Raw genomic sequence first — 26136 nt, 5'->3', positions numbered from 1 at the left:
CCACGTTACACCAGTTATCCTGTACCGACCACGTTACACCAGATCTCCTGTACCAACCACGTTACACCAGATCACCAGCTATCCTGTACCGACCACGTTACACCAGCTATCCTGTACCGACCACGTTACACCAGTTATCCTTTACCGACCACGTTACACCAGCTATCCTGTACCGACCACGTTACACCAGATCTCCTGTACCGACCACGTTACACCAGATCTCCTGTACCGATCATTTTACACCAGATCTCCTGTACCGACCACGTTACACCAGATCTCCTGTACCGACCATTATACACCAGATATCCTGTACCGACCATTATACACCAGATATCCTGTACCGACCACATTACACCAGATATCCTGTACCGACCACATTAATTTTAAATGGAGAAAATGGAACATAGCCATTCAATAGCAAATGATTTATAAATCAATGTACTCTAGTGGTGTCGTTAAACAAAACAAACTTTAACATTCATTTTAAAATTAATAAAACTTGTATCAAATGAAAAAAAGAAGACGACAAAAAGGAATCTGAAATTAAAGATTGCTGCCATTTATTTTTCGTAAAAACTCAAGTATTATGTGCAGTTAGTGGCAAGTAATACATGTAGTACATTATTATATTAATATTACCTTTATTCAATGCATCAATACTAAAAAAAAGGTAATTAATATGCACATTACAATATGTTTGGTCATTAAAGAGGCCATTTTATAACCTTTGTTAAGCTCAAGATAGTCTCACAGAAATATACATTAACGTGACAAACAAAGTATCGGCTAAAAATGAAAATGGTTACTTTCTGATTTATGGCTTACATGAATATATATAAATATATATTGATGTATACTCATTGAAAGAGGTTCCTGTACATGTATTGCACAAGGTATATATCATATATTAGATCGGATACGGAGATATAAATTAATTGATATCATGGCACTAGGTTTATTGACATGTAAGCAAATGTACTATAGTGACACTCCGTAATTGATGTATGCATTCATGGTCACCATTCAAAAACATTTGAACAGCAACCTTACATTAAAAGCTGTTCAGGGTTCAGATAACAAAAAACGTTGAGACTAGTTTATTTTTATGTAAGGATATCCAAAATTACGTCATTTCCATTTAAAAAGACAACACGTCACATCATTTGAATATCTAGTAATGGCAGACTGGAATTAAAGTTGCATGTACAGTTTACAAAAATGTATTAAGTTTCAGATTATATGATAAAGAGATTATTACTTGTGTGTTTCAGTATCGTCAATATTATATATTTATTAGGAATAAAAGTAATGTATTATGCTCGTATAATACAATTTTTATTCCCAATATACGATACCGATGATTAAAAAAAACAAAAAACACTGGTAATAACCTCTCTCTCTCTCTCATATATATATATATATATATATATATACACACACACACACACATACATATATGTATATATTTATTTATCAGTACTGAAGGATATATCAAATTGTTTCAAGATTTATTTGTCATTTGTAAACATGATGATTGCTGCAATTATGTTCAGATTAGTCACAAATTTGAACTGTTTACAAGATTTACTTGGTTTGAGACCATTTTATTTTGGAACACAGGAACTTTTTTTCATGAGTATACATGAAGCCACAATTCAGTTACAATACATGTATATCAAAATAACAAGTGGGATATAAATACTACACAGTTGGTTGAATAAAGGACATGACATTCTGTATTTACAAATTAGATTTAATTTCAGGTTGTAACTTCTTGAGTTACTAAATAGATCAAATGTACAAACCTGCCTTTAATTAATTAAACTGCATAATTCTTATATAAACTTTAAGCTCCACAACTAACTACAGAAACAAACAACAAAACTTAACAGATAAGACGATGATGATATAACACAATGATGCAAACATTAACCTTTTCTAACTTTACAACTGACTGCAGAGGGATGGTAACCGATACATATGGGTTCTATGGCAATTAGATATTTCAAACATGATCATAACGATACGCAGACAAGTGTTTCGCTGAACAAATATGTAGTAGTGTTGGTATAAAGTGCTCCTACTGTCAGTAACTAGTGGAAAATTCCCCATTAGCTCAGTTGGTAGAGTGCTGGACTCTCACTCTGAGAATCAGTGGTTCGAATCCTCTCCGTGAAGGTTGATTTTTCTATTACAAATATATTCCAACTCAAACCCTAACCTCATCCTTGATTTTGGGGTAGTGCATATATAAAATATCCCTTGCTGCTAATCGAAAAGAGTAGCCCATGAAGTGCCGACAGTGGGTTTCCTCCCTCAATATCAGTGTGGTTCTTAACCATATGTCCGACACTATAACCGTAAATAAAATGTGTTGAGTGCATTGGTAAATAAACCATTTCCTTCCTTCCTTCATCCCTGATTTTAACAGGACAAAACGTTCAGCCACATGATATAAAACAAGACATTAAAACTAGAACTGGAATGATTCGTTAATATTTCTCCCCCATTATGAGTACAACCAGTGCTGACCAGCCTGTGAATGGATGACTGCCTTTCCCTTCCCCAGTCTTGTCACTGTAGTTTTCCCAAATATAGCCAGTTCTCCTGTATTGTTTTATCATGTTATTCACTATGTTAGTTCTGAGCTCTTTGTAGATGGCACGTGCAGTGTCTTGGTGCGGTCCCGACTCCCTGGAGTAGAAGTCTAGAGCATCGAGTGCCAGGTAGTTCATGTTGATCCAGATGGCCCCTCTCCAGTACGGTGGATCGTGTTCTGTGTTGTATCGGTTGTATAGCTTCGCACTCTTCGACAGCGATCGTAAACCATAGTCGGACCACAAGAGGGCGGGATCTTTCAAATCGCGGAGTACTGTGTACAGTTTCGGAGACTTTGGGTCTATAATTTTCAGCAAGAACGGGAACAGACTGACATAACCAAGTGAATTGACGAACTGTAAGTGCGGCTCTTCCTGAACAGTGCGCACCTTGTCCTGTGGTGGCGGTCTCTGTCCAGGCTGGAGGTTCTCTGGCCGTTTTGGTCGCTCCAGCCTCACTCGTTCGGTGTGCAGACCAAAGTCACTATACTGCTGTCCTTTCTCCGACCAGTGGAGCTCATCCAGGGCGGTGTTGTCCATCAGGCGCCGATGTGTGGCATCGTACACCTGCCAGTTCTTGTCAAGAGACCGAGCAATGTCAGCCATGACCCCAGACGCGAGGGCCAACCAGCACCTGAGATCTATGTGATATTCCTCGTCACTCGGGTGGGATGCTCGCGGGAAATCGTCCAGTCCCGACGTCAGAGTCAGCGGGTTCAGCTGCTTGACGGCTTTCTCGTCTCGTCCACGCCATCTATAGCTGGTCGACGTTTTGCCCACCTGGCTCACATTGTACCAGGTGAACCAAGCCTTTAATCTCGGGTACAAGGCACTAAGAAACGCTTTGTCTTCTACTGTGTTGGATTCTATCTTGTGTTTGATTATGCTTTTTAATGGTAAGAAAAATGTCGGAGGATTTGCATTTTTGTTTCTCTGCACAATAAACTGGGTAGGCACCTTAGCTCGGGCTTCCACTCCAAGAATTTGTTCTCTTGGAATCCAGCCTTCAGTATTCATCAGATCAAACCAGTGACCGATGATGTCTACAGAAATACTTTCATCCCACTGGCTAATGAGTAGATTGTGAAAGCCTTCGTCCCAGAGAAAGCCACGAGGAAAGAACGGTCTGGACGGCACACCGGTGTAAAGTGGAGCTTCCCAGTAGTTCACTGGTTCTTCGTTGTACACAGACTGAACTAGCGAGGACCCGTAAAAATAGCCAATACTTCCGATTAGGTTGCTCAGAGCAGCTTTTGCAAAGGAGATATCTTCTTCTCCATAACCTTTGACATGCAGCGGAAAGAGTCGCTCAAATTTAGCATCAAACTCAGTCTGGTATTTGTGCAGCTCAGTAGTAAAAACATCACCAGATAAAATACTGGGTCTGTTGTGGTAGCTACCAGACTCGAATATCACCTCCATCTGTAGAGGCAAGACAGCGGTCACCTGGTGAACTATGTAGTTGGCCTTCCTGTCCCTGGGAACGTAGCGGCCATGGAATATGAAGTAGGGCAGTTTGCTCGACTTCTCCCAGTTGTCGAGGGACATCGACTTGACGAGGACATCCTTCAGCTCATCCAGGCGGTCAGCATGCGTTATCAGGTGGTGGAACTTCTGGACTGATGACACACTCTTTGGAAATTTCAGCTCAAACTGTCCAAGTTCCGGTGTGATTCCTCGAATCCCCGTCAGCCTCTTCTTAGTGGACGACTCCTCAAGGTGACCGTCACCGTCTAGAGCTATGTAGAACATCAGAGATAACACTACCGGACGGTCAGGAAGCTAAAATAGCAAGAGAGACACAGTAATATAAACATGCCACAATCTATCAACTAAACTGATACACACCCTTATCAAACACATTTCATCACTAAGATTTATAAAAAGGATTTTAATTATTTTTCTCCTATCATCGACATGATATTACAAAGTTTTTACACAAATTTCCGCTCTTCCTGTGGTATTCTAAATGTGGGAAAAACTTATTTTCAATGGATTTATTTTCCCATGACCCAACTAAATATTTCATGACTTTCCAGACCTTGAAAATGACATTTGCAAATTCCTTGACTTTCCATAATCTATATGAACCCTGTTTTCAGTCCAACAACTTTGTTACTTTGTATAAATTTCCTGTGTGAAGTACACCCCTTCACCCACAGGTATGCAGCGCCCTCAATAGTTTAAGAAGTAGCAGGCTACAACAGTGATGATAGCAGGGGGCAAAGCGGGGGGTCTGGGGGCCCTCCCCTAGAAACATTTGAAAAATCGAACCTCTGAGATGCATTCTCATGGCCTCTGTTAGCGCAAAATAGTCACCATCCATTAAATGCAGCAACTGAACAATTTTACTCGAAAAGTAGGCGGCGGCAAAAGCCGTTTCAGGCGGCGATTTGCCGCCGGAGACCGGGTACTTTTGAGGGCTCTGGGTATGTAGAAACAGTCGTATTTTCAGAACCATTAATTAGTTAACAGTATGTCAAGTTTTATGTCACCAGATACATGTATTACATTTTACAAACAACATGGCCTGCTTTCAAGATAAGCATCATGTATCAGACCCACATCTGATTAAACCGGCTGCGGGGTGTCACTAAACATCACTCTACAGTTACCTTTGGTTTCACAGTGAACCTGGCTGTCCAGTCCCCACCATGGTCACCTCCCGGTCTCTTGACAAACTCTGTTTTCAAGACGAATCCACTCTCCTCTATTTCCTGCACACCAAAATGTACTCCATCATGAGCCAGCCAGCCATATTTACCAATCTCATCGGCCTGGTCACACCAGTGGCGCACAGGTGGTGGCATCTTCCTCGTGAACTGTGGCAACCACATCAACCCTGAAATACAAGAGAAACATTTTAAAATAAAGTCAAAATATAGTGATACATTCATGTATAATAATATGCACACTAGAAGTAGCAATGTGCATGATCAAAACATTTCACAACCAATCTCCCATTGAAACAGTTTACAAAATGATATCATCTATAACAGAAGAAGAAAAAAAAAATTCTTTAATGACTCTCTCAACATATTTTATTTACAGTTATATGGAGTCAGATTGTGGTTAAGGACCATACAGATAGTGAGAGGCAACTATCTGCCATCAATCCATGCATGGGCTACTCTTTTTAATTTGCAACAAGAGAGCTTTTAGTGACAAGATAGTGTATACCAAAGCCTTTGTTACAGCAGTTACAGAGCGCTCAGTGAAATGAGAAATTGTATAATGGGTCCACCGATAGAAAAGAATTGTTGATTGATCGGCCATCAGGCGAGTGCTTTACCACTGGTCATTAATGTCCGACTTTAAGCTGATGTATATTCCAAACAATACAAACCTACAACTGGCGATCTTGGTGTCCGGGTCTTCAAACCAAAATAGGTTTGTGACCTGTACGTTCCCCAGAATCGCGCAGCATTTTCCGTCGCGGTTGAGCTGTTGGCAGACACGATTTTCGGTGAATTCAGTGGAGTTATGACAATATGTTTTAGAAAAGATTGGTATCTGTAATAAGCTAATAAACTCACTACTGTGATCAATACACCAATAACACATATTTTAACGACCACGTCACTTTTGTGTTTTGGATGTTTAGCGCCGTCAGGTCTTGGCGGAGATGCCGGTCCGTTTCGATGACGTATTCTTCTCCGGAGATCTTTGGTCATGGCACAGATTTTAAATAACGTACAACCGGATTTGCTTGTAATGCAACTACAGATGAAAGATACTAATCTACAAACTATACTACGAATATTACGAAATAGTCATCTATCAAGTCTACAGTACATAGTATGTCCAATTCATTGCAACGTGATATCACCGGTAACTGAGCCTAGCAAGTTACAAGAGGAACCGGAAGGACAGTGTATCACCGGGGAATCCGTAATCGGCCGAGGTTTTCCGAATCATCCAGAGAAGTATCGGAAGACCTCGGTAAGGTTCCAATGTACCAAATTAATCCCTATTGCCGATAATGTTAACGTTTACTAATAAAAGTTAAAACTGATATTTAAGTAGGCGCGACGTGTACGGTCTGGCTAAATATAATTATTCTTTCCAGTGAGAACATTTGCACTGGATGGGTTAGTCGCAGTGAAGTAGCCGGCAGCATATATTATTTCTTGCTAAATGAAACCCGTGAAACTGTTTTGAAGGGTATATAGTTAGACCTCATTAACTTAGAACTGTGTTAAGTAACAAAGATGGCTGCCTCCATTACGGTTGTATTTATGGAATTCATCTTTATAATAAATATTAGCACAAGTTTCGGTAGTCGACTTGTCCTGAATGCAAAACGATCCTTGCGAAATGCGGTATTGGGTAGGTACTGTGTTCGCCTCCAGGTACCGGCTCCCATCCAGAGCGAGTTTAACGACTCATTGGGTAGGTGTAAGGCTAATGCACTGACTTCTTTCTCACTAATCACTAATCACTGTCCTGGACAGTCTAGATAGCTGAGGTGTGTGTGCCCAGAACAACGTGCATTGCAGTAAGTTTATTAAATATGGCTGGTATGCAACTGGTGTAAATACTCGAACGCACGTGTCAGCCGCAACAGCCGTACCGCACGCCGCGCATCATCCAGTGTGAACAAAGCCTAATGGAGGTGAAGCGGAAGTGAGAGTAAAGCCATACAGCTAACTTAGTTTTATTTGTAGGGATAATAATGTGTGGATGCATGAAGATTTGGTCTTGTGACATGCTGCATACATTGAATACTAAATGTACAGGTGTGTTTACATACAGAATGTATTACATATTATAGAGTAGTTTGTGCTTTTGTATACTAGTCACAACAAGTTAAGGGCCAGTATCAAATGTTTTCCTTACTTTTTCGATTATTATTTTAAACAATCAGGGGCGGTGATATGTACTGAAAAGTAGGTTACATACTTGAATTAAGCATTTTAGATTACATATACATGAACATTTTACTCGCAGCTTGTTTGGTTGCCGGTAGAAAGCGTATGGCATATGCATAAACAAATCCAAGATTGTTTGACTTTTTAAAACTTCTTTTTTTGACCAAACAGGGCACCTGCCTGAAAACTGCAGAACAGAACAGAACTTTATTTCTCTCCGATCACCAAACGGTGATGCATTGAGGTGGTTTACAAACATATATGTAGACAGCTGCAGTGTACTATTAACAATTTATGTTATATAATAATTAATTATGGTATATAATAATAGCACTAATACATAAATGGGTATAATTATTAGACAAGAATAATTTTAAAGACAGCACTGTACTCTAGACGTGATACATATGATATAACAACACACTGGATATAATTATAACATATACATGTTTTTAAAAACAGTGTCAATAGCATTAAGGAACATACATAATTTCTTTGTGGTTGATAACTTTGTAGAATTAAATATCTTATAAAATTTGAAAGTGTTAGGTCTGTTTTAGCAGTACTTGTTTAGATATGTTGATCTTTCATTTGTATAATAAGGACACTGAAATAAATAATGATATTCGTCACCTAGAGAAATTTTACAAAAAGGACATATTCTGTCTTGTCTTTCAATGTTTTGCCATCGGCCAGTTTCAACTGGTAAATAATGCCTACTAGTCCGGAATTGAATGTAGACTGTCCATAATTTCTCCGGTAAGTGAAAAAGATAATGTTCGCATGAATGTGTTGATTTGAATATTCTATAGGTAATACATTTTGGATAGATATTTAAATTATCATTCCATAGCTGTATGTATTGATCTTTTAACATTTGAGACACACTATGAACTATGTATCCATTCTTGGCAGTTTCATATAGCATAATTCTATATAATGTTGCGGATATTTTAGAAGCTTTTTCAGTAATCAAAGAGGCCCAAAAGCTAAGCATTCTGGTTTTGATTAATATCCTGAGGGAAACACCCAGTTCGCCATAAATCATAGGTAGTGGGGTACTTTTTCTAACTTTTAATAAGTGTTTAAAAAAAATTAACTGTATTTGTTCAATATTTTGATTATTGCTAAATCCCCATATTTCTGAAGAAAATAATAGAATTGGAACAATAGTACTATCAAAAATGCGTCACTGACAGTTTATAGGTAAATTTAAATTTCTAGTTCTAATCTTTAACAAAGTCATTCCTTTTTTGGCTTGCGATATAAGCGTCTCTTTTTGCTTGAATAAATTATCCATTTCTACCAAATATGATGCCTAGGCGCATGATGCACGTAAATTTCCTTGTTACGATAACACTTTTTAAGTTTGATTAGGGTTGGGAAGGTATAAATTTTTTGGCAATCTGGCTTCAGATAACCATGCCACCAAAACGTAAATTTAGCATTCTGGACTGTGGTCGAGCCATGTCTGAATGATAGCATATCCATGAGGCAAGTAGCGAGATGCCTGCAAGTGAACCATTCCGTCATTTAATTACAAGAGTGTTTCCATACCACTGACACAGCGAATGGTGTGCCACTCTCTAACGCAGTGTCTACGTGACCCGTAACTTGTTGTGACTAGTATATTACTACGAGTGTGGTCCCTCTCTAACGCAGTGTCTACGTGGCCCTTGACGTGTTGTGACTAGTGTATTACTACGAGTGTGGTCCCTCTTTAACGCAGTGTCTACGTGACCCTTGACGTGTTGTGACTACTGTATTACTACGAGTGTGGTCCCTCTCTAACGCAGTGTCTACGTGGCCCTTGACGTGTTGTGACTAGTGTATTACTACGAGTGTGGTCCCTCTCTAACGCAGTGTCTACGTGGCCCTTGACGTGTTGTGACTAGTGTATTACTACGAGTGTGGTCCCTCTCTAACGCAGTGTCTACGTGGCCCTTGACTTGTTGTGACTAGTGTATTACTACGAGTGTGGTCCCTCTCTAACGCAGTGTCTACGTGGCCCTTGACTTGTTGTGACTAGTGTATTACTACGAGTGTGGTCCCTCTCTAACGCAGTGTCTACGTGGCCCTTGACGTGTTGTGACTAGTGTATTACTACGAGTGTGGTCCCTCTCTAACGCAGTGTCTACGTGACCCTTGACGTGTTGTGACTAGTGTATTACTACGAGTGTGGTCCCTCTCTAACGCAGTGTCTACGTGACCCTTGACGTGTTGTGACTAGTGTATTACTACGAGTGTGGTCCCTCTCTAACGCAGTGTCTACGTGACCCTTGACGTGTTGTGACTAGTGTATTACTACGAGTGTGGTCCCTCTCTAACGCAGTGTCTACGTGACCCTTAACTTGTTGTGACTAGTGTATTACTACGAGTGTGGTCCCTCTCTAACGCAGTGTCTACGTGACCCTTGACGTGTTGTGACTAGTGTATTACTACGAATGTGGTCCCTCTCTAACGCAGTGTCTACGTGACCCTTAACTTGTTGTGACTAGTGTATTACTACGAGTGTGGTCCCTCTCTAACGCAGTGTCTACGTGGCCCTTAACTTGTTGTGACTAGTGTATTACTACGAGTGTGGTCCCTCTCTAACGCAGTGTCTACGTGGCCCTTAACTTGTTGTGACTAGTGTATTACTACGAGTGTGGTCCCTCTCTAACGCAGTGTCTACGTGGCCCGTAACTTGTTGTGACTAGTGTATTACTACGAGTGTGGTCCCTCTCTAACGCAGTGTCTACGTGACCCTTGACGTGTTGTGACTAGTGTATTACTACGAGTGTGGTCCCTCTCTAACGCAGTGTCTACGTGACCCGTAACTTGTTGTGACTAGTGTATTACTACGAGTGTGGTCCCTCTCTAACGCAGTGTCTACGTGACCCTTGACGTGTTGTGACTAGTGTATTACTACGAGTGTGGTCCCTCTCTAACGCAGTGTCTACGTGACCCGTAACTTGTTGTGACTAGTGTATTACTACGAGTGTGGTCCCTCTCTAACGCAGTGTCTACGTGGCCCTTAACTTGTTGTGACTAGTGTATTACTACGAGTGTGGTCCCTCTCTAACGCAGTGTCTACGTGACCCTTGACGTGTTGTGACTAGTGTATTACTACGAGTGTGGTCCCTCTCTAACGCAGTGTCTACGTGACCCGTAACTTGTTGTGACTAGTGTATTACTACGAGTGTGGTCCCTCTCTAACGCAGTGTCTACGTGACCCGTAACTTGTTGTGACTAGTGTATTACTACGAGTGTGGTCCCTTTCTAACGCAGTGTCTACGTGACCCTTGACGTGTTGTGACTAGTGTATTACTACGAGTGTGGTCCCTCTCTAACGCAGTGTCTACGTGGCCCGTAACTTGTTGTGACTAGTGTATTACTACGAGTGTGCCTTTTAATCGTACAACACAAGCGAGGAGTTGAAGGATCGATTACCTGCGGTGGGCATGTTGCCTAATCCTATCCCCGTTCCCACCGATTGGTATATCAAAGGTCGTGGTACGTGCTGTCCTGTATATGGAAAGATCCACTGGTTTCCCTACGTGGGTTTCCTTTTTTTTTCCCACTATCTAGGTCTCGTAACCTATTGCAGTTAAATAGCCCGTTATTATTTAATTCAAATCGACCTGTCCCGTTTTACGAAGCGATCTTAGCGCTAAGACCATCTGAAGTGTATACGATAGTTATGCATTTAAGGTGATCTTAGCGCTAACATCGTTTCGTAAAACGGGGCCCTGTCTTACAAATAACCAAAGTATAAAATATAAAATTTGCTGTCGACCTGAGATAACAAGCTATACGTGAGGGCTATTTTCCCCCCGCCAATGCCCTCAACTGTAGGCGTGTGTGCAAAGGTCGACCCCCCACCCCACCCTACCTACTTCAAGATTTTCTTGTTTCAATGTATTTTCCGGGGAAGCATGACCAGACTCCCTAAAAACTTCGCTCGTCAGTTTTGACCCCCTCCCCCGTACAATTTCCTGTACACGCGCCTGAACTAGTGTAACAAAGGCCGTGGTATGTACTATCTTGTCTGTGGGATGCTGCTTATAAATGATCCCTTGCTGTTAATCGGAAAGAGTATACCATTATGTGGCGGCAGCGTGATTCCTCAACCATATATTCGGTGCCATGTGTAGTTACCGTAATCGTAGTAAATAAATTATTTCATTAATTGGATCAAATATCCCCGCTGCACTGGGCAGTGTAATTTCATTAATTGGATCAAATATCCCCGCTGCACTGGGCAGTGTAATTTCATTAATTGGATCAAATATCCCCGCTGCACTGGGCAGTGTAATTTCATTAATTGGATCAAATAACCCCGCTGCACTGGGCAGTGTAATTTCATTAATTGGATCAAATATCCCCGCAGCACTGGGCAGTGTAATTTCATCAATTGGATCAAATATCGCCCCTGTACTGGGCAGTGTAATTTCATTACAGCAGATATACTGGGTTGCCATTATTTATTTGTTCAATTCGAACGTTGGGGTTTACATTTATATCCTTGCGTATAACGTGCAGTGGAACATATGTCCGGACACACTCGATACTCAATGACATCTAGACGAACGTGCAGAGGGTATCAACATGCTCGGTCACGGAATCGTGTCTTTAATTCTATCTAATCAGCGGGCCTACGTTACAGATATTTCACCGTGTCTGGAGGTGGCTCTTAGTAGACTAGCTCGTTCAGCGATGCAGTTTTCGTTGCTGAAACTTGCGATTAGGTTTAAAACATGACATGTGAATTTTGTCGTAATTTTGACATATAGTCTCAGAGAGAAAACTCGCAACATTTTTTCATTTGTAGCGAAGGATAGCACATACCACGGCCTTTGATATACCAGTCGTGGTGCACTGGCTGGAACGAGAAATAGTCCAAATAGCTACGGGGATCGATCCTAGACTGCCTGCGCATGAAGCGAGCGCTTTACCACTGGGCTACGTCCCTTGTGTTAGTCGGAACGAAAATAGTGATTTTGGCGTGGACGGCGACGGCGACATTGCCAACTTTCACGTTTAGTTCCAACGTTACATTTTTACGTTTAGGTCAATTTGTCGCAAATTAAACGTCCTAGACCAGTCCATCTTGATTTTTAGTTGCATCTTTGAATGTTCATCCCAGTGATTGTTAGGGCTAATATTTGTTTGGGGTTAAATTTAGCAGTGTCCCACACCTGGTATTCTAAAAGTTGTGGTATGTGTTCTCCTGTCGTTGAAAAGTGCATATAAAAATTCCTTGTGGGTGCCTCCTCTCAACCTAATACTCAATAGTCGATGCTTTCTGTGCTGGGGTTTCGTTAAATATTCATTCATCCATTCATTTCAACATTTATTTATTTATTCATTCATTCATTCATCACCTCATTCATTCATTCATTCATTCATTCATTAATCCATTCATGTATTCCTATTAACCTATAAACTAAGTTTCGCAGTAACCGTATTGGACATCTAATATATAGCTATAGTTTAAAATGTGTCGAGATTCATTCCATCTTTCTTTTCACTGAGAGATTGTTTTCACAAAACTTTGAAAACTGTTTTGACTGGTTCCAGAAGTAGTCATTCTTTTTAATGTGTAAAGCGTAAAGACCAGTGTAGCAAACTTTAGTAGCGAAAAACGAGTGAGTGAATTCACCCGACAGCTTGCCAACACTAGTAGGCTAGTAGTAGGCTAGTAGTGCGCCACCTTGGTTCCCGTTAGTAAATCAAGATATTAGCCAACGCCAATTTGTGTTCATTCCTAATGATTTATGACAATAGAATTTAAATCAGCAAATTACGCGGTAACAGGTACTGGCTTTCGTTACAATAATCATGTAGTGTCTGATAGGTGTGGACGATGCCAGTAACGGGGTTGGGGACCGCAGGGACAACAAGCATTTTGAGAGTACTGCTAAAGCAGTACATGTCCCCTACCTGACCTAACAGTTGTTTGTATCTTTTAATTCCAAGAGCCAAACCTTCGTGAAAAGTAGGTAAATCACCATGAAAGTTAAACTTGATCAGTAACAGTACATGATAAAGCTATATACCAAATTTCACCTCAAAATCTTCAGGCATTGCAAAACAAAAGTCCGAAAAACAATTCCAAGCGTCATAACTCTGTCAAAAATGGGTAAATTGCCATAAATGTTAAACATGCTCTTTAACAGTACATGATAAAGCTATACACACACTTTCAGCTCAGTATCCCAGGGACATCTGAAAAAAAAAGAAAAATCCGGAAAACAAATTTCCACATCGCCTATTTTCAAGTGCAATAACTCCGACAAAAATGAGTAAATCTCCATGGAAGTCAAACTTGATTTGTAGTCCAGGCTAATATCACAATTATTTTACAATATGCACTCTGTTGAGTCAAATAAAGGAAACTAATGTTACAAAAATTACCGTAATTTGCCGTAAACAGATGATATATCGGTACCCAGACGGTGTAGTATTAAAATAAAACCTTCCCTAAAGTCCCTTAAGGTTCATACAGATTTGAAAAGTGCTTGAATTTGGGTAATTCTAACGAAAAACGCTTACATCTGTTTATTATTTCTTATGGTGACATTGACTGTGAACAAAAAGTTACGCTTGGTCTTGGTAAAGGGAAACAACTCGTCTTATTAAGCGTATATTTGCTCTGATACGTTGTTCAGAGTTTGCAGCCATCGTAACATGTTTTTCAGTAACAGCGGAGCGGAGCAGATAATTTTTATCATGCTCATATACCACTAAGGTTTCGAGCATATCCGTCCCGGGTCCCGTCTCTGGATAGCCAGAAACCGGACCCGAGAGAGAACCAGTAACCGAGTAACTTTAACAAGACAAATTACATATTAAGTACATTGTGTCTGCTTTACAAAGTAGGTGCCTATGTCTTGGTATTCTAATGTTTATAGTACCCCAAACTAGATTTTACATCCAAATAACTTCGTACGTGCGAAAACTAAATATATTGGGACGTAAAATTAAATTCTAGTTACTGCACGCATTAGGACGGTGACCTGAAACCTTTGATTCACAGAATCTGATATCCACAACAATAATAAACTGCATTCAAGTCATAACTATAGTTGTAAAAATGATTAATCATTTGGAAATGTGTTACAATGGTTGTTGAAGTGCCTAGATGTACTTGCTGGTAACGTACGCTGGATTAAAACTGTAGTCTTGGGTGCACATTGCTGGTGATGTACGTTGGATTAAAGCTGTGGTCTTGGGTGCACATTGCTGGTCACGTACGCTGGATTAAAGCTGTGGTCTTGGGTGCACATTGCTGGTCACGTACGCTGGATTAAAGCTGTGGTCTTGGGTGCACATTGCTGGTCACGTACGCTGGGTTAAAGCTGTGGTCTTGGGTGCACATTTCTGGTCACGTACGCTGGGTTAAAGCTGTAGTCTTGGGTGCACATTGCTGGTCACGTACGCTGGGTTAAAGCTGTAGTCTTGGGTGCACATTGCTGGTCACGTACGCTGGATTAAAGCTGTAGTCTTGGGTGCACACTGCTGGTGACGTACGCTGGGTTAAAGCTGTAGTCTTGGGTGCACATTGCTGGTGACGTACGCTGGAGTAAAGCTGTAGTCTTGAGTGTACATTGCTTGTAACGTACGCTGGTAACGTACGCTGGGTTAAAGCTGTAGTATTGGGTGTACATTGCTGGTGACGTACGCTGGGTTAAAGCTGTAGTATTGGGTGTACATTGCTGGTGACGTACGCTGGGTTAAAGCTGTAGTATTGGGTGTACATTGCTGGTGACGTACGCTGGATTAAAGCTGTAGTCTTGGGTGCACATTGCTGGTGACGTACGCTGGATTAAAGCTGTAGTCTTGGGTGCACATTGCTGGTGACGTACGCTGGGTTAAAGCTGTAGTCTTGTGTGCACATTGCTGGTGAATGTACGCTGGGTTAAAGCTGTAGTCTTGGGTGCACATTGCTGGTGACGTACGCTGGGTTAAAGCGGTAGTCTTGGGTTCACATTGCTGGTGACGTACGCTGGGTTAAAGCGGTAGTCTTGGGTGCACATTGCTGGTGACGTACGCTGGGTTAAAGCTGTAGTCTTGGGTGCACATTGCTGGTGACGTACGCTGGGTTAAAGCTGTAGTCTTGGGTGCACATTGCTGGTGACGTACGCTGGGTTAAAGCTGTAGTCTTGGGTGCACATTGCTGGTGACGTACGCTGGGTTAAAGCTGTAGTCTTGGGTGTACATTGTGGCCCCTTCGCTACAGTCACTAAACAAGGTCACATAAAACTGTTTAATTCTCTATTTCAACACTGAAAAAAATGCATGACGATTCGATGTCCACCCATTAATATAATAGTCGGTTTTGTTTTCTTTGTTGTTTTATGGGCGGGTGGAAGGGGGTGGGGGACCTTTTTTTTTTTACATAGTGACCATGTTAATTAGTTGATACGGAAAACACGGGATGTTACTGAACTGATGGCTATGTTAGTATTCTACAGCAGCAAACAGTGTAAGAGTTTTACATGAGAGTGTAGCCAGCGTCTCAGGTACACACGTACATATATAAGCCCGCTAACGAAAAGACATTTCAATGGTCATGTTATCTTCTAGTCTAGATATATGAAAGCCAGAAAATGTTCTTTAATTATTAGTAGATACAATTAAACTCAAGTTCCAACTGTTTCTGTGAAAATATAATATTCTGATGACTAATTGAGAATGATTTCCATGACAAACATATTTTAACTGCCAAGCTTCGTTTCGAAAAGAGAGAAATAATTTCACGCTGCTTGATGCGTATTTATCTTCTTTTCTTACTATTCCTTATATCCGTAACCATATCAACACTGACGTGGCTCAGTGCGCATGTGCGGATTACTTGAAGAGTAGACCAAAAATATTACTAGCAGAACTGGTAGTAGTGGTACCATGATCTGGGTAACGTTAACAGTACCCGGATGGACGTCTGCTTATAAACGTTTAATGAAAACAGAGATGTATGTTTGAAGAGGATATGTGCAAAGATCGTTACTGTGAGTAGAAGTGAAAATATGTTCATGTTTGTGTTTGGCAGCGCTGGCCTTGTTTCTGCGATCGATAGACACTGCCAGAAGATGGTACGGCAGCGCAACGCTAGCCGATATGTTCTCTCGTGTAAATTATAGCAGGCGCCCTACTCGGCACTCGTAAATCGGGTTAAGTCGTCAAACGAACTTGATCGAATGATTCAGCTGTCTAAAGCACGCTTGCAGTCGCAATATTTTACACTTAATAAGTCCTGTATATATGTTTCTACTTCAAGCGGTCAATTGATTTAATGGAGGTTTCAAACTGTGTTTATATACGAATGAAAAAATCTGCTGAATGCATTAATGGTATTTTAAAAAGAACCAAAAACATTCATTTGACAGGTTTGTTAGGGACATTTTGAAGTGTGGATGATGGGGAACACGTGTATATAACTAGTGATATTGGTAATGGGAAAACGTGTATATAACTAGTGATATTGGTAATGGGAACACGTTTATATATCTAGTGATATTGGTAATGGGAACACGTGTATATAACTAGTGATATTGGTAATGGGAACACGTGTATATATCTAGTGATATTGTAAATGGGAACACGTGTGTATATCTAGTGATATTGTAAATGGGAACACGTGTATATATCTAGTGATATTGGTAATGGGAACACGTGTATATAACTAGTGATATTGGTAATGGGAACACGTGTATATATCTAGTGATATTGGTGATGGGAACACGTGTATATAGCTAGTGATATTGGTGTTGGAAACACGTGTATATAACTAGTGATATTGGTAATGGGAACACGTGTATATATCTAGTGATATTGGTAATGGGAACACGTGTATATAACTAGTGATATTGTAAATGGGAACACGTGTATATATCTAGTGATATTGGTAATGGGAACACGTGTATATAACTAGTGATATTGGTAATGGGAACACGTGTATATATCTAGTGATATTGGTGATGGGAACACGTGTATATAGCTAGTGATATTGGTGTTGGAAACACGTGTATATAACTAGTGATATTGGTAATGGGAACACGTGTATATATCTAGTGATATTGGTAATGGGAACACGTGTATATAACTAGTGATATTGGTAATGGGAACACGTGTATATATCTAGTGATATTGGTAATGGGAACACGTGTATATAACTAGTGATATTGGCGATGGGAACACGTGTATATAACTAGTGATATTGGCGATGGGAACACGTGTATATAACTAGTGATATTGGTGATGGGAACACGTGTATATAGCTAGTGATATTGGTAATGGGAACACGTGTATATATCTAGTGAACACGTGTATACAACTAGTGATATTGGTAATGGGAACACGTGTATATATCTAGTGAACACGTGTATATAACTAGTGATATTGGTAATGGGAACACGTGTATATAACTAGTGATATTGGTAATGGGAACACGTGTATATATCTAGTGGTATTGTAAATGGGAACACGTGTATATAACTAGTGATATTGGTAATGGAAACACGTGTATATAACTAGTGTTATTGGTAATGGAAACACGTGTATATAACTAGTGATATTGGTAATGGGAACACGTGTATATAACTAGTGATATTGTAAATGGGAACACGTGTATATAACTAGTGATATTGTAAATGGGAACACGTGTATATAACTAGTGTTATTGGTAATGGGAACACGTGTATATAGCAAGTAATATTTGTAGTAGTTTAACCTGGATCTTGCCTCCCAACAATAGACATCTTTCTCATTCCACTGCACATGTGCCCGTTGCGGAGTTACTCGAGGACGCAAACCGCGAGATTTCGCGAGATCTCGCCAAAATAGACCTATCTGCAAATTGGGGGGCAAAAGCAATGGGAGGCCACGACCATTGTTCAATTATTAACTGTTCCAATCGCATATGTTCGGGAAATTCGTTATCCTTCTATCGATATCCAGCCAATGGATATCGGAAACGTTTGTGGGTAATCGTTTCACGTAGAAAACGATTTTAATGTTGCTCTAAGTACGAGGGTTTGTTTGGCACATTTTGTAGGAGGGAAGCCAGTGAACGCATAAGGGACCAAAACCTTACCGGTTCTGTACAGGACGTTCCTACACAGGGCGGTCTAGTATACTTAGATATGGTGGAAAACACATTAACAGTAAAGAAAATAAATATATATTTTGTATATAAAGAAAATATATGTACATTTCGGATTATACTCAATAAAATATATAACGTGTGTGTGACGGAACAAAATTACAAAATTACATTTAAAAAAATAATAATAATAATAATAAAACTACTACCAACAGTTCAGTTATTTAATGACACATACCTGCATTAAGCGGCCACAGTAAAGTTTTACTCTTCTATAAAAGGGATATTTTAACAACAGCGATAAGGTGCAGCAAATAACCGATCTTCACACCTTCAGAAATACTAGTACCCATTCAGTCCCGAAATCTCCACTGTGTATCAACGAAGGAAGTATGAATCTGACATGCATCTAATTGCCTCTGGGCAGGCTACGCTTGACATTTGTAGATTCACTTACTATAACAATACATCGCATGAAGTCGGAATTAAATAATTAAATGGAAAAAGAAAACAAACTTGTGGAGAACGGTTAATTTAATGTATTCTATTTGCATTATTTCTGAAGGAGACAACATGTCAAAAGTTGATTTATAGTCAACTGTGAAGCACACATCCGTTAATTAGCAGTACAGACGGTAAAACAAGAAACAACAAAAAATGTTTTAAAGACTATATATGTGGCAACCTGTACTCAGCGGCCACCTGTCTTAAGCGGCCACGTTTATCTACTCCCCTGTGTGGCCGCTTAAGACAGGTTTGACTATATATATATATATATATATATATATATATATATATATATATATATACTCTCTCTCTCTCTCAATCTCTCTCTCTCTCTCTCTCTGTCTCTCTCTCTCTCTCTCTCTCTCTCTCTCTCTCTCTCTCTCTCAAATATATATATATATATATATATATATATATCGATCGATGCCATAACCTATGGAATCTGTCAAATGTTTTGTTTATACTTTTTACGAGATAGTCTTTTAATCTGGCGTTATCAAAACCCTCGGGTACGAGTCGCAGAGACTTTGTCCAAGTTGTTGCACTGCTTTTTAATTTGAACCATTCCGCTGTAAATTTCAGCGGACCGTTTTCTACGGCCATTATACCATCTAATTCGAAATATGTACATGTTAGTTGCCAAAGTTTAAAAGTCTCCTACGAAGCTACTCAAGTCGCCCATAACAACCTGTCTGTCACGCCCCTCAATTTGTAAATAGACTAGTTTCAGTCTATTTTGTCAAGGGACGTTATCTTGGCGCGCATGCGCAATAGGAATGTGAAATACCTCTATTCCATACGTGTTAAACAAAATATTAAGAGCTAAAATCCTGTTTGAATGACTCCAAACATTAGGATGACTAGAAACCATACACGCTGGTGGATTCGCTACTTTACGTTTATATCTCCGTGAACACTAACAGACAAGTGTTATATATGTACTAACATATAAAATGATATAATTAACATATAAAATGACATTATGATTGTTATAATGTTGAACTAATGTCAACGAAGATAAAATGATAATTAAACCTATTTAATTAAAAGTTTGAAATAAAAAGAGTTGTTTAGATAAAACATTTGAGATTTTCTTCAGCACAATAATTTAAAATTTTGATTGGCTATTTTAGGAAGAAGAAAAACATAGAATTATTACAAATACAGAGCCGCACCCAAGGGAGTAGGGAGGGCGCAGTGGGGGTAGTCGGACCACCACCACTACCCATAAAAATATATCGTTTTTAAATCTAGTTAAAAAGTTCCCTTACAGCCCTAAAACATCAGGTTGATGTGAAATTCATGAGATGTTTATAACAAGAAAATGTCAGTATATTTTAACAATATTGCCATTAGTTTTAAAAGGCTGCGTTCATTGAAAACATGTTTGATGGTTACAAAGACAATATTAAAGCTGGGGTGGGGGGAGGCTATTGGATGTCAAACGTTTGTTAATCATGACATATAGTCTTAGAGAGGAAACACACTATATTTTTCCATTAGTATCAATGGATCTTTTATATGCACTTTCCCACAGAGAGGACAGCACAATCCACAACTTTTGATATACCAGTCGTGATGCACCGGTTGGGACGGGGCAAAACCCAGTCAGATATTATGACCACTGAGGTGATTCGATCCTACGACGCAAGCACCTCGGGCGAAAACTACCGACTGAGCTAGATCCCGCCCCCAATGTCTACCGACTGAGCTAGATCCCGCCCCCAATGTCTACCGACTGAGCTAGATCCCGCCCCCAATGTCTACCGACTGAGCTAGATCCCGCCCCCAATGTCTACCGACTGAGCTAGATCCCGCCCCCAATGTCTACCGACTGAGCTAGATCCCGCCCCCAATGTCTACTGAAGGTCAAACAATGTTGTGGTGTGGTTGTTGGGGCAAGCCACACACAGTAATATATTAATGATGATGATGATGATGATGGTCATGATGATGATGGTTTGGGGAGGGGGAGGTATAAGTCGCATACCTATTAAAAATAGATCCTGTTCACACGTCAGGATGTTTGTTAATTCGGATCACTCTTGTTGGTAAGCATTTGCTGGTCTTTAGATAAAGTTTGAACAGTTTCACCTGTTAGACAATCCTTACAAGTGTTAGTCTACGTTAACCATCTGTGAAGAGTATGCTTATTGTAAGATTATCAAATACCAGAAATAAGACAGGAACTGCACATGATGCCATCCACAATGTTATTGGTTATAGCTACTGAAACTAAAACTTCACCATGCCACAGCCGTAATCACCCAGATGAAATCGTACATATCCACATGAAACCGAACTGGTTTACGTATGTTGTGTTTTGGGACCTACGTGATACTGAAGTAGTTTACATACAGTGTTTTTGGACCCACCTGAAACCGTACAAATGCACACAAAACCGGAGTAGCTTATATATGGAGTTTTAGGTTGGGGGTGTCCGACCAATTTTCGTAGTTCAGAAATAGTGTAAGAGGATTAATTTAAGTATCTTTTAAAGCTCGTGTTCTTCTATATTAAACAAACTACACTGATATCACAGAATTGTAATTTACCGTCAAGATTGACGATTAATCACATCACAGGTTTGATACATCTTCTGTAGGTTCATATGTTCTTCATTATGTTTACAGTTTAGTCAACTAAACATAATGCGTTAATGGATTTTCGCGCTATCTTTGTTGTTCATTTGTTGTTCTTCACGTATGTCGCTAATATTAATTCTTGCTGCGTGCTGGTACATTTGTTTAGCCAGCAAGCATAACTAAATCAATTGAAAAACAATACCATTACAGGCCCGTAGAAACGACATCTGGGGGTGGGACACACTTTCTAGTGGGGGGGGGGCAGTCTTCAGTGGGGGGGGGGGGGCACAAGCCAGATGTTTTATCTTTATTTATATAGAGTAGGACAGAAAACGTACATTTTAGTCCTCAAGTGGAAGACACATCCCCCCCCCCCCCCACACACACACACACACAGCCCGGTTCCTACAAATCTGCATACTTATTTCGTTTACAATTATCTCACTACCGTAACCGTGTCGTTTTTACTCCATCTTCATAATTAGTAACACCGTTAATCAACTTAATCAAGTTAGATGAGGCTTGGCTATCGATTTGAAAAACCGATTAAAAGTCCCTTGCTGACCAGTCACAGAATAGCCCAACTGAGTCTTACTGCTTCCAGCACGTAATCATCTGCTGACCAGTCACAGAATAGCCCAACTGAGTCTTACTGCTTCCAGCACGTAATCATCTGCTGACCAGTCACAGAATAGCCCAACTGAGTCTTACTGCTTCCAGCACGTAATCATCTGCTGACCAGTCACAGAATAGCCCTACTGAGTCTTACTGCTTCCAGCACGTAATCATCTGCTGACCAGTCACAGAATAGCCCAACTGAGTCTTACTGCTTCCAGCACGTAATCATCTGCTGACCAGTCACAGAATAGCCCTACTGAGTCTTACTGCTTCCAGCACGTAATCATCTGCTGCCGATTCTCAAGATGGGGACCGCGGAGTTCTTGGGGAAGTATGATTGTGATATTCATCCATTCATTCATCCATCCACAAACCCATCCATCCATCTATCCATCCACCCAGCCACCAACTCACCCAGCCACCCATCCAAAACCCATGCATGCATCCATATATAAATCCAACCATCGACCCAGCACCCACACATCCATCCATTCAACCATCCATCCATCCACCCACCCACCCACCCATACAACCTACCATCGACCCACCCACCCACACATCCATCCATTCAACCATCCATCCACCCACCCACCCATCTATAGAACCTACCATCGATCCACCCACCCACACATCCATCCATTCAACCATCCATCCATCCATCCACCCACCCACCCATACAACCTACCATCGACTCACACATCCATCCATTCAACCATCCATCTATTCAACCACCCACCCACCCATACATCCTACCGCCGACCCACCCACTCACACATCCATCCACCAATCCACGGCATCCACCCAAACAACCACCCACCCACCCACCCAGCCACTCATCCATCATCCATCCATTCATCCATCCAAAACCCATTCATCCACACATGTATGCATCCATCTACCAAACAACATCCATTCATCCACCATCCACTTACCCACTTATTTATTCATTCATTCGCTAATTCCAGATGAAGATGCACCGAACTTCCACGTACCATGTAAATCCCCTGTAGATACTGCACGTTGGTGGTCTATAGAATAGCGAGGTGCCCTTTTAGGACGCTGCATTCCTAGAAAATTCTCGAGCCGTTACAGAATTCATTAATTCAAGTCATATGATATAATATCTGTGATTTCATCTTCGTAACAGGAATTCGATTAATGAAGATGAACCAAAATAAAATGAAGGGTCCCACCTTTGTCTGCCGTTGTTTGTTTGGTTTTCCCTCGTTATATTGATTTCTGAAAGTAAAATCATTCATTCGTATCTTCTGTTCGTGGAATGTTTGTAAATATCAAATATTTATTGATCTGGTCAATACAGGCATATTTTGATAGAAGTTATATATCTCTCATTACCGCCTGTAATCGACCATCCGTGTAATTCGTTCATATTCCGTAGCTTAGTTGCCAAGCGCTTGTATGCAAAGGAAAAGAAAACTGATGGCATGTTTGATCGTGATGCATGTGGCTCGCTAGAATCAAAACAGCAAACCATTGAAAGAAGGATGGTCAAATTTCCTGTCCTGACAGAATTAAACACAATATGTTGACCATCGTCTGATCTTATTAATAACATTAATTTCCTGCCCATTGACCTAAAATAAGCATTTAGGCTGAAGTGAATACTTGATTTATGTTTAATATTATTGGAGGATATTCTTACACCGTTCGCGTGCACTTGATATCATCACAGTTTTGACAGTGTTTCATGGGTGAATATAATCATAATTATCTGTTGAATCCTGTCTTGTGCAGGTTTTGATTTATCAAAGCAGCAATGGGATCCTACAAAGCATGAAAGATGTATCGTTCTTGGGAATGGCTTGACAGTTGCTTCACGTGTTTCTTCTGGTAGCATGTGTATTACTGAAAACTCCAAAATGATTGTACTAAAGATATCTGGCGACTGTGTGCAGGACACGGTGGTACATGGCTTGACAGTTGCTTCACGTGTTTCTTCTTGTAGCATGTGTATTACTGAAAACTCCAAAATGATTGTACTAAAGATATCTGGCGACTGTGTGCATGACACGGTGGTACATGGCTCGACAGTTGCTTCACGTGTTTCTTCTTGTAGCATGTGTATTACTGAAAACTCCAAAATGATTGTACTAAATATATCTGGCGACTGTGTGCATGACACGGTGGTACATGGCTCGACAGTTGCTTCACGTGTTTCTTCTTGTAGCATGTGTATTACTGAAAACTCCAAAATGATTGTACTAAAGATATCTGGCGACTGTGTGCATGGCACGGTGGTACATGGCTTGACAGTTGCTTCACGTGTTTCTTCTTGTAGCATGTGTATTACTGAAAACTCCAAAATGATTGTACTAAAGATATGTGGCGACTGTGTGCATGGCACGGTGGTACATGGCTTGACAGTTGCTTCACGTGTTTCTTCTTGTAGCATGTGTTTTACTGAAAACTCCAAAATGATTGTACTAAAGATATCTGGCGACTGTGTGCATGACACGGTGGTACATGGCTTGACAGTTGCTTCACGTGTTTCTTCTTGTAGCATGTGTATTACTGAAAACTCCAAAATGATTGTACTAAAGATATCTGGCGACTGTGTGCATGACACGGTGGTACATGGCTTGACAGTTGCTTCGCGTGTTTCTTCTTGTAGCATGTGTATTACTGAAAACTCCAAAATGATTGTACTAAAGATATCTGGCGACTGTGTGCATGACACGGTGGTACATGGCTTGACAGTTGCTTCGCGTGTTTCTTCTTGTAGCATGTGTATTACTGATAACTCCAAAATGATTGTACTAAAGATATCTGGCGACTGTGTGCATGACACGGTGGTACATGGCTTGACAGTTGCTTCGCGTGTTTCTTCTTGTAGCATGTGTATTACTGATAACTCCAAAATGATTGTACTAAAGATATCTGGCGACTGTGTGCATGACACGGTGGTACATGGCTTGACAGTTGCTTCGCGTGTTTCTTCTTGTAGCATGTGTATTACTGATAACTCCAAAATGATTGTACTAAAGATATCTGGCGACTGTGTGCATGACACGGTGGTACATGGCTTGACAGTTGCTTCGCGTGTTTCTTCTTGTAGCATGTGTATTACTGATAACTCCAAAATGATTGTACTAAAGATATCTGGAGACTGTGTGCATGACACGGTGGTACATGGCGACCCTTTGGAAAAGTTTTAATTGACAGTTTTCGAGACTAACCAAGCCCTAACGCTATTCTCTTCTACTTACAGAGTATAGGGCTAGAGCACTCTCGAGCCAACGTCCAGCAAACTAGTGGACGAAGTGTGGACGAGCTGGAACAGGCCAGTGTTGCGAGGGACGTGGACTGTTTGTATTCCGCCATCCACCCATTAGGTCGTGAAGGAAGGGCATCTGCTTCTTCTATTCTTGTATGGTTTTTGTACATTTTAAAAATGTCAGCCCTAGCTAAGCTGGGTCTGTGTAAGCTGATAATACATTAGAAACTTAGGATTAAAACAGGATGCAGCTTTTAGAGTATGGTGTAGAGTCTTTTAGCAGCTGATCATAAATTCTGTTTCTGTTTCGCATAAAAATTAATGTTTAACTACTGCAGTGACCAGGCCGACTAGACACCAATCTAAATAAAATTAGCTCCACTATTACATGTGGATCTAACAGCAACCAGTTGGAGCTCATGTCCACCAATCAAAACCTTACTTGCAGAATCATGCCAGTGATTTAAAAATAATTTGATAACATTCCGAATTATCCTGAGGGTATACGACATGTTTCGTGTGAATTACAAATGCCTTAAAACATGTTTTATTTTATAAAATAAATCATTTGTAATGTAAAACTGAAGACTGATTTAGTTGGTTTTTTTATCAATAAATAAATAATTTTTAATGTAAA

At 40.3% G+C, this 26136-nt stretch overlaps 2 protein-coding genes across 5 annotated transcripts in view; one reads left to right on the top strand and one right to left on the bottom strand.

The window, feature by feature from the left end:
* Positions 1-1357: 1357 nt before the first annotated feature.
* Positions 1358-6446, bottom strand: LOC121384133 (mannosyl-oligosaccharide glucosidase-like). 2 transcript variants are annotated; one of them, XM_041514378.1, is made up of 3 exons: positions 5944-6446; positions 5213-5439; positions 1358-4379 (listed from the first exon to the last, which is right to left on the bottom strand). In XM_041514378.1, exons 1-3 carry the CDS (start codon positions 6269-6271, stop codon positions 2493-2495), a joined length of 2442 nt encoding a protein of 813 aa, XP_041370312.1. In that variant the 5' UTR covers positions 6272-6446; the 3' UTR covers positions 1358-2492. The 2 variants fall into 2 exon arrangements, with proteins under 2 accessions (XP_041370312.1, XP_041370313.1); XM_041514379.1 differs by having other exon boundaries at positions 6134-6446.
* A 9881-nt stretch (positions 6447-16327) lies between these two features.
* Positions 16328-26136, top strand: part of LOC121383927 — a 43240-nt gene continuing 33431 nt past the window's right edge. The window contains exons 1-2 of one of the 3 annotated variants that reach the window (XM_041514024.1): positions 16328-16461; positions 25494-25652. The gene's annotated coding sequence lies outside the window, so the exon portion shown is untranslated. Of the gene's footprint in view, positions 16462-22303; positions 22596-25493; positions 25653-26136 lie in introns of those variants that run through there. The other 2 variants (XM_041514025.1, XM_041514026.1) reach the window with 2 other exon arrangements.

Source organism: Gigantopelta aegis, chromosome 10, assembly GCF_016097555.1.
Source record: "Gigantopelta aegis isolate Gae_Host chromosome 10, Gae_host_genome, whole genome shotgun sequence".
Lineage (NCBI taxonomy): Eukaryota > Metazoa > Mollusca > Gastropoda > Neomphalida > Peltospiridae > Gigantopelta > Gigantopelta aegis.
This window is presented reverse-complemented; position numbering and strand designations above follow the sequence as displayed.